The sequence below is a fragment of the Phaethon lepturus genome, unplaced genomic scaffold (genome assembly GCF_000687285.1).
Source record: "Phaethon lepturus isolate BGI_N335 unplaced genomic scaffold, ASM68728v1 Scaffold51548, whole genome shotgun sequence".
NCBI lineage: Eukaryota > Metazoa > Chordata > Aves > Phaethontiformes > Phaethontidae > Phaethon > Phaethon lepturus.
This window is the reverse complement of record NW_010560773.1, coordinates 1-10,148: the sequence shown is the minus strand read 5'-3', so window position 1 is coordinate 10,148 and position 10,148 is coordinate 1. Positions and strand designations below refer to the sequence as shown.

The 10,148-nt window shown below is 41.0% G+C and overlaps 1 protein-coding gene across 1 annotated transcript; it reads right to left on the bottom strand.

The window, feature by feature from the left end:
* Positions 1 to 1,183: 1,183 nt before the first annotated feature.
* On the bottom strand, positions 1,184 to 9,676 carry ADSL (adenylosuccinate lyase; the record flags this gene model as incomplete). Its single annotated transcript, XM_010293764.1, has 9 exons — positions 1,184 to 1,324; positions 1,646 to 1,822; positions 3,853 to 3,942; positions 4,494 to 4,584; positions 6,597 to 6,744; positions 7,793 to 7,862; positions 8,676 to 8,766; positions 9,177 to 9,223; positions 9,505 to 9,676. Coding segments are annotated over 9 exons (973 nt in total), but the record flags the coding sequence as incomplete, so codon positions are not given.
* Positions 9,677 to 10,148: the final 472 nt, after the last annotated feature.

The window sequence follows — 10,148 nt, the reverse complement described above, 5'->3', positions numbered from 1 at the left end:
AAACTCACAAATGTTTGAATGCCATAGTCTAGATGCAAGGTAAAGCCAGAGCAATCTAGATGAGGGGAGATCATGGCCTGAAGCTTCCCACTTCTCTACTATTAAGTATAGACAAGCCTCATTTTGAAATCCTCTTTAAACAATGATGGCCTCAAGGAGAGCAGGTAGCTTCTTTCCAACTAGTTCTGCTTTTCTTAATTCTCTCCAGCAATCACACTTCAAGAAGAATCAAATAATTCTGACAATGTCATCTCTGAGAGTCTGAATAAATAAGACTAAGGTAAGAAGGAGATTTCTACTGCACTGAAGCAAAAGAAATGGGCCGTGATATAACAACATTGGAAGAGGTAAGAGAATCATTCCACTATAAGTCAAAGGGAGAAGAGTTTGGTCCAGGACTGAATGTCCAGTAAAGCACAGACATTACAAAACAGAATATTCAGAGTCAGAACTAAGACCAAAGCTCTTGAATTTCTCTGGCATCCAATGAATTTCAACATTTTTCCCTCCTTATCAGACAAAACTTACTTGCAGTAGAGAATGTCTTTCACATGCCAGAGACCATCTGCTATTCAGTATCAAGTACCTACAGCCAAGGACCTGGAAAAGTAAATCACAATGGCTGGTTCCTAACCCACACATGTAAATACAATTTTCAGAAGCTACAGAGCCACAGGTACAGTATTAAACCAGGAAGGGAGCACTGGAGAACCACCAGTTTGATGAGCCAAGAAGTTCCATGGCCTCTCCCTTTCATTATTCTTCATTCTTTGGCCTATTTGATCCTCAAATCACAGTACTGTGAAAGCCAGGACAACCTTTTATCATCTTTTGAGACACCTGTGAGTAAAGCTTAAGAGCAGATGAAGATAGAAACAGGAGTAGGCTCAGTTCCCCTTACACCGGCTCTTCAACAATGCTCTTCAGTCATACATGAATGTCAGGCAGCACCTGGCATTGCTCTTTAAACAGCTGGCAGTGCTCTATAAGGGGCCAGTGAAAGGCACTGTGATAAAGTTACCTTGTCACAATCAAGCGTTTCTCAGTAACTCGGCACGCAATAGATGAAGGCTTGATTAAACAGCAGACAAAGAATGAAAAGCCCATCTGTAATCAAGGTGGCTGTAAGCTCTGGGGATTAAATGTAGAGAACCAAAATAACAAGACACAGTAAACAGACCTTGTTCAGTAAGGCTTTTATTATCTTCCGGTACCTACACACCTTTGCAGAATATACCTAAAGTGCCAGCTCAATTTTCCCACCCATCTTGCTTTGGTATGGAATCAGTGCTGGTCGAACCTCCTCCTTCAGGAACTTTGCCACCTGTTCAAGAAAGACAGGAAAGATAAAATTAGCAAAAGAAAGGGCTTGCCTTTTCCTCCCCATTCAGACCTGCTTGTCTCACTGGGGTCTCTGTTTCAGAGAGACACCTTGCACTATAATATGTGTGGGGTCAAAAATGTGAGTCCCACAGGGAAGAAAGACAAGAAAGCCAAGGAAAACAAAAGAGAGAAATGCGTCTGCTTTAGTAATACGGGCAGAGGTACATAATATGTACACTCTGTGGCATACAGCAGGATGCAGGATTAAACAACATGTTGCATTACAACCCATAGCACCTGTAGCCTCTTTCCACTACTTTACCTGTTGAGGAGCACGTCCAGTGAAGGAGGAGGGATTCAACAGGCTTTCAAGTTGTTTATGGATAGGGCTGAAGTAAGGATCAGCACGGACACGGGCAATGAAGTCATTATCACCCCCTTCCTGTTTCACAACAGCAGCTGCTTGCTGGGAGAGAACACGAATCTTCTCGTGGCAATCCTGTAGGAGCAGGGAGAAGAGGAGAGGAAAAGAAAAAAAGTCATTCCATTGCTACTGACAGCACATGTTCATCCTGCTAACTTGTGCAGGAGGAAGAAACATCAAGGCATACTGCACTGAACAGCATACAAATGAGACACAGCTTGGACTGCAGTGTCTCATACACCACTATATTAAAACAAGATTTTCTTCATCCTTCCACATTTGCCCTTTGAGGCTAAAACAGTCTGAATGTCACATTCATTCCTTGTTCAATTACAACACAAACTTAGGACACGGGAATGGTTTAGTCTTCTTCAAATTTCCCAAATATTCTTAGGAGTCACTATAGGATTTTTTTGTTGTAAACAATGTAAAACATCTACAGATTTGGAAAAGGGAAAAGGAAAGAACCTGTCCAAGTTAACAAGCAATGAGACTATATGTAAACCATGGCTTACACATAAGGACAGGCAGAAGGAAAAAAAACCACCTTACAAACCTGAGGGCCTTAAGACATTCTCTCCCAAAGAACCCTGACATGGCACTAATACTGGCAAAACCCTTATAAAAATTTTTCTGAAAGACTTCCTAATCCCTTGACTTTCTGTGGAATTAATCTGTAAAAGCAAGGGAACCCAACTGTAGTTGGGGACCACCTGCAAAATCAGATCCTGCCAGGCTGGCCCTAAAATACAGTCATGTTAAGAATCTTCTCCTCAAATGTATTATCCTTGATCTATCTTCAATTAGGAGGGAAACGATCTCCTGTTTTCTCCATGCAAATGCCATCTTGCTCCAGCACTAACCTGCCTCAGGTGAACAGATCTGTCTTCCAGATGTTTAGGGGAGGGAGCTGTTTAGTGGGAAAGGAAGTGTCTTTCTGTGCTATGAGGTGGGAAAGCATAGAAAATGTGCTGTTCCAGAGTTCCCAGCACATGCAAACAGAACATACGAATGTGAATATGAACAGCTTTTATAAATTTACTAAACTCCATAGATTTGTAATTAAACTGCACCAGAAAGAAGGTAGGCCAATAACAAACACAAATGAAATTCACTCTTCAATCTAATCAAAACAGAGAGGACAGTATTAAGAGTACTGTTTAAGTATGGGATATTTTAGAAAGAACCAGTTGAAAAGATAATAAAACTTATCCACATGCTGTGACCTAATACATTTAGTTAGGAAGCTTACTGACTGACCCAGTGACAAACATCAGAGACACGGGGAAAAAAACAGGAAAAAGGGCGTTTCCTGCCTAACATCATGGGTGAGTTACCACCACTGTTTCAGAGAACTAGAACCACATTCCTAGTCAAAGCTTCTAGCAAACCCTTCCACTATTACTACGTTGCAAGTTTAACTTCTGTCCCTGATGTGGAAATAATCATAGAAGGAAAAATTACTATCTAAAGGTAAGTAAAAATAAGCTATTTTATTAAGATGTAAATTTAGCTATCAGTTTTAAAGTGAATTGTGCAATTAAATGTTGAGGAAATATAATCTAATTGTGTCTGCATTTATTTACTAATGAAAACATCTAATTTCAATTTGCTTGAACACAGAAAACTGAATGAAGGACCATAAAAAGCACTCTACTGAATTAGGGAAGAGCGACACATGAATGAATAGTTTGGAATGGTCTGACTTGCTTTTTCTTTAGCATCACTGGTTCACTCTTAATTTATAAGGTAGCCACCTGCCAACATGTTCCATTTAAAGAAGCCTGGTCTGCGTTCCAAGTTCCTTCAAACATTTACAAAAGGAAAACGCCTACTAGTATCTAATATAAAAATAGGTTTCCCTCTTTTCCAACACAGACAGCCAGATTAGCTCAAACACAGAGCGTTCCTAACAGAAAATACTGATCTCCACAACTGCTGTCTCCTCGGAGAGCTTTGCAGCACCAGCGTAATATTAATAACTCTGTGGGAGTAGGTGGAGAAAAAAGAAAGGTGAGATAGTCGTGACAAAAGCCCAGATACTTTTGTTTCTCAGGAGTCAAAGGCCAGGCAGCGAACAAAGGTATTTTGGACTGCATTTGTACCTGACGATTGCCCCCTGCTTTCACCATCGCCATGATTATATTCTCTGTGGCCATGAATGGCAGCTCCTGCCGGATCCTCCTCTCAATCACCTTAAACAAAACAAAAACAAAACAAACAGAAAAAAACACCAGCATTATAGAAATTCTGTAGACAACTGGGACTCCCAGTGAAGTTTTCCTCTCCCTTTGAATCTCCAGGACTGGACAATGTGCAAAGATAATTCCTCTTTTTGGACTTAGCTCTGGAAATCCAGGTATTGAAACTGTCCCTTAGAAGGGACATTACTGTGGAAAAGATGTACAATGAATTTTATTTTTAACCTGTAGGTAATTTACAGGACTCTATGGGATCTGTCTCGACAGTCTTTTTGATGCTAAGTTCTACAGAACCATTTTATAGTTCAGGGCAAAATATCCTTTGTGAGAAGTTTTGAATTCATTATCTTCTGGCTTCAACAAGTACCCTTTCATGTCTGTCCTGCAAACAGTGGGAATACAGGAAAAATAGAGATAAAAATTCAGAAACCATTTGAACTAACAGATAAAAATGTAATCCTTTGAGTAGAAGGACTTTTATACACTTTGGCATGGTTGCAGCATTATCAAGGATGCAGCACTGCACACATTATCTCCTGCTTTACCTTTGGATATACCACAAGTCCCTCGGAGATATTCTGCAGTGTACTCAGGATGATGTCAGCTGTGAGGAAAGCCTCAGCCAGACACACGCGCCTATGAAACACACATACCCAGGGCCCCAATTAGCAGTGAAGGCCATGTTCCAATCTACCTCAGATCCAGGCCTTTAGCTCCTGTAAATAATTCTGTAAACAGCATTACTGTGTCCCTAAAGCTGTAACTGTTCTCCTTACGGGTGCTTCTTGTTGTTTAAATGTCATGACCAGGAAAGCTAAAGAACATCTTATAGCAGTAGCTCTCAAGCTGGGGAGAAGGGAGTTTTGGGTTTGGTTAGTTGGTTGGTTTGGGGTTTTTTTTGTCAACAGAGAGAGGAAGAGAAAGGGTGAAGGCACACATAGAAAGCTCCAAGATAGTTCAATGATTACACAGCTAGGAAAGAGGGCAGCCATTTACAGAGCTAGCAAAAACATGAGTATCTTCACCTATGTGTTCTGTGTTGCGCTGTCTACTGATCCTACCCTCCACGAGTAAGACATGCTGCACGCTCATGCTGTGCCTGGCTGTGCTCAGCGGGGAACTTCCAAAATGATCCATACATTTGGTGGGGGCTTCCTCCAAGGGACCAGCTCCTGGTCACAAAGGAGGCTCCTGACAAAAAGGAAAGGAGGGAAAGAAGTCGTGGGGACTGAGCTGTATCAGGCAAAGGCAAAAGTCTCTGCATCACAGTGCAGCAATTACAGCATCATCCCTCTGTGACAGCAGTGCTTGGCCCTTTCTAAACTGTGATCTTTTAAAATATACCAGTACTTGAACCTTGTGCTACATTTAAGACCCTCAATTCTATCACACTGTCTTCAAAAGGATTTTGCTGTTTTGTAGACTGCATTTTCTCTGGGTTGCTCTCCTTTCAAAATGCTATAGCTTTAACAAGAAAAAGCCAAGGCACAGAATTTTTTAACTGGATTATGAAGTGGACAAATGACCCTTTCTATTAGATGAAATGAAAATAAGGTTTGAAACATTCCAGTACAGCTCTCAACACTTGGTAGCTATTGGGAAATAAACACACCATGTCAACCAGTATTCAGTTTCTTGGATTTACATTGTTTGCTGCTGCCTATGCAGCTCTTTTCTTAACAAGACCAGCAGCTGTGGAGTAAAGGCCTTTTGGGAAAAGATTTATGTTCTCAAGAAATTTTATGCCGACATTATGTTTGTGGAGCTATCTTTAAAATAACATTCTCATCAACAATCTTTACAGTAGTCTATAGCCAAAACTGCTGCTGTTCATGGTTCCACAAGCCCCATACCTTAGAAATATAAACATTTAAAGATTTCTAAGATTCTAGGAGATCAAATTCTGCAACAGAAGACTACTTTGAAATTAAAACATTTCAAAGGTAAATATAAGCTTTATGCAAATTTAGTACTAACTGGAAGATGGAAGCATTGAATTTAATTGCTGTAATGTACTTGATAATTATTACAGATAACTTTTGTTCATCTCAAAATAGTCATAATGAAGAATCAGAAAACAAAGCAAAGTTTGCTGAACAATATCTGAAAGACCCACACAGGTTTTCATGAAACATTACTTAAAAAAATGTTTGTGCTCTTTCTTTAGGATCTGAATGACTTCTTGAAAAGAACACATTACAAAGCGATGAAAATAAGTTTTTCTAGATTATTTGGAGGGTTAAGGGATTACAGAAAAAATGCTGGATTATTCTTTAAGAAGTGAAGAGGAGCAGGGTCAAAAAACACATTCAAAACAAACAGGGAGGAAAAATTGAGAAATGTGAGTACTGTTATACTATGCTGCTGAAACAGGAAGACTACAAGACCAATTTATTACCATGGCTTCTGCATCCCTCCCTCTCTCTGCTGGTTTACGTTGCAGAAGATCTTGACATTAAAAAAACCTAACAGTTTTCATCTGATCTTATAGAGGAAACCAGTTTGTAGTCTCTAGATTTTATTGAGACTGCTTTTTATCAAGGTGGTAACTTGTGGTTTTAGTTTAAAAATAGTATTTTCTAAATACATCAAAGGACCTTGCTGCACAAGACCTTCTGAAATTACTGCATTGCGCGATCTAAACAAACCTGTTGGCACTGTCATCCAACGTTCGCTCAAACCACTGCACAGAGGCTGTTTGGAGGGGATCCAGCACCAGAGTCATCAGGTGTCGAGCCAGGCTGCAGCAGCGTTCTGAACGCATTGGATTCCTCTTGTAAGGCATAGCACTTGAACCTGTGAAAGGAGGAAGAGTAATGGGAACGGAGCAACAGAACTAGTGCATTCAGGAAAAAGAGATGAAAGTCCTCCCTCAGATAAGAAAAATGTGTCAGGAATCATGTTTTTGACTAAAGCCTCAAAACATGATGATTTTCTAAGGACAAAATGGAATAAAGAAAATCACACCACCACACTTCCCCTACAGATTAGAAACATCCAAGCGTGGGAAGGAAAAAAAGTGAGAAGATATTTTGCAGTTCTGCAAAATAGAAGAAGTACTACCACATAAAAAGAACAAATGGACTTAATTTTTAATGCAGCATTTAGCACCATCTCTCTAGGCTACCCATGGCAACTTTAGCAGTGTTCAAAACCCCATTTGCTCGATAACATTGTCCTTCAAAATCAGATAATTATACTGCTGCCTGTTGCTCTGGTGAATGGATATCAAAACTGTCCATAGAATGTAGAATGGTTCAAGTAATATAAACGAGTAGGGCTTAATTTGCCAATTCAGTCCTACGCAACTGTTTAGGGGGCCTGAATTTTCTTCCAGCCAAGATCCAAACTTTGTTCCTTCTTCCCTTACACCACTGTCAGAATCGCATCATTGGTATTCTTCTGGCAAGGGTCCAGCCTAGATTCATTATTTTAAATTTGCCTGTTTATAAAAAACAAAATGCTGAGTCAAGCTGAAAACCTACAGCTCCAGTCAGCTTCATGAGAAATGGAAAACACTGAGTGTTTCTGAGACCCAAGTCTTGCTCTGTGGGGAATGGGGCATACATGACTGCTGCTGCTCTCCCCCCAAACCCAGGAAATGGAAGAATACAAATCTGATTTTAATTACTTAATATCCAGAAACTTTTGGGTAATGTGCCTTTTTTTTCTTCTTTTTTTCCCTTCTTCTTCTTTAAAAAGGACCCAAAACACTAACAATGTCAAACCCCAGTTAATTTAAAGCAGCTTCTGTCAGTGACATTTCTAAGTTTGCTTAAAAGGCTGCATCAACATAAATGAAAAGGTACATACACCAGTCCAAGAAACGTCTCGCAGCCCTTACCAATCTGGTCTTTTTCAAAAGGCTCCTCTATCTCCTTCAGGTTGGCCAGAAGACGAATGTCAGTACAAATCTAGAAAAAAGCCCAAGAAATTAACAAACAGAACCAAAGAAACACATACCAATATATACTCCTGTTAGTGTTCTTGGAGAAGTGTTTGCATCTGTGTCCGAGAACTGAACTTGGGGGACAATGAAAAATCTGACACAAAAATTGACACTGCTATCATACTTCCTGGCCTAAAAATCCCAGTCAAGAAAACATAAGGAGAAAAGCATGTCCACTGTATTAGAATAGAACAGGACTGCAAGAAGGGCAAATGTTTGCAGGAAATGAAGGACAGACCAGGAGGGAACACTGAAAATGCATAACAAAATTACACAGATAATGTGTGCTCACTGAACCAGCCAGCCTACAAAACTAAAACAGAATACCACAGATCACTTTAGCCCAAGAGCAGAAGGAGGGAGGGAACAGAGATAAATCAATGAAAAGAATCCACAAGGACAGAGAGAATAACACCATTATCAGAGGAGCAATTAACTAGGAGCAAACAGTGAAACGTAAAAGCTCATACACCGCTAGGAAAGACATTTACTCTAGTGGGATCAATTTAGCATAGATTAGACAAATATCTGGTGTGGGATTTGTTAATCCATCTTACGATCTGCTCAGTAAACTTGATTTGCCACTGGTCTTCAGATCTTTGAGGTTTGATTACTAGGCATGTACCCAGTGGTGAATTTACATGATCACAGAGAGAACAGTTGAACAAGGAACACCAATTAGTATTTCTTGAGAAGAGCATTCTGCACCATGAGCACCTTCTCTTCAAAACCTAAAATGTTTCCCTCTCTTCCTGACGTACACAAATAGGGCACTCACCTTGTGTATAGATGCTCCCAGACTGGCCAGCACAGACAGGACTTCAATATCCACCTTGCGACTATAGGTCTGCCCTGTGACCATATAAGCCCTAGAAATAAGCACAGAAGTCGAGCGCTCCAGACAGATACAATGGTACTGCAAGACTTTGAGCAAGGAGTGACGTGGCTCTTAAAGTGAAGTGCTGTCATTCTGTCCTGATGAGAACAACTTTGCATTCAGGCTGCCAATTTCTTGGGATCAGCATGCAGATGGGAGAGAGAAAAACAGAGGAAAAAGGGACAGACATGCTTTGACAGGGAGACAAGTAGAAGTGGCCTATTTAGGAGGTGAAGTTTCCTGTGGGAAGCTGCAACTGGGAATGGAAGATGGCAAGAGAAGATAAGTCAACAGCAGCACAGATGTCAGTTTGGCAGCTAGGGGAATCTGAGCCAACAAGGACAGCAGGAGTCACACTTTGCTAACACTAAATATAGGTGACTAAGTATGCTTGTTACATACCGCTTAAATCCCGCCTTTGCAGTCACTAATCTGTCCAGCTCTTCAACCTCAGGGTGAAGAAAAAACCAAAACAAACAGAGCTCAGCAACAGCAAAACTGATCCTTTGCTTTTCTCAGTTTACTGTCAACAAATGTTTTACTTGCTGGGAAGTACCCCCTCCCCAGATTCTGCTCACTTTCACACAGGGCCTTGTCAGTGTGTCCCAGAGGGATCGCAGTGCCCTTCTGAATTTGGTGCCAGAATCTCCATGTTCCCCCAAAGAGAACAGCATTCCAAAGGAGAGGATTGCCAAGACTGCAAGTCTATGTTCTAGGCTGTCTGACTTACTTTACTATGGTCTCCCTCAAAGAGCTGCAAGAAGCTGGCTTGAGTGCCAGTAGTGCCTTTTACACCCCGAAAGCGCAGGTCATCCCGAGCCCGCTCCAGGTTCTGCAGGTCCATGCACAAGTCCTGAATCCACAAGCAGCAGCGTTTCCCCACAGTGGTGAGCTGTGCAGGTCTGAAAACAACCAAGAACAGATTGTGACTCATTCATTGACAATTTGCACAATAACTCCACAAGGACCACACTTTGCTACTGAGTCTACTGGTAAGGCCTCCTTGCAGGCTGGTCTCTCGGACTCTTCTAGGCAGAAATTAAAAAGATCTGACTTATGCAGGAAGATGTAACAGCACACCTGTATCACCAGTAAATGGTACTGAAGACATGATCATTCTTTTCAGGAATTAGATGTAATTACATCAAAAGAAAACAGTAATTGTGGTTTCTGTATGTGTGAGGGGATTAAGAAATAAGTGAGAATGGGTATCTGAAGGTGTTTCCCTACTGCAGCTTTTGAGAGTTTCTTAAAGAAAAGTGACCGGAGGCTCACTAGTCAGAATATGTAAAACGGGTTTCACGGCGTTTTTCCAGAACTCTGTCAAGCGGAAAAGCCTCAGCTAGTGCAAGTAACGCGACCCGCCGGGCCCAC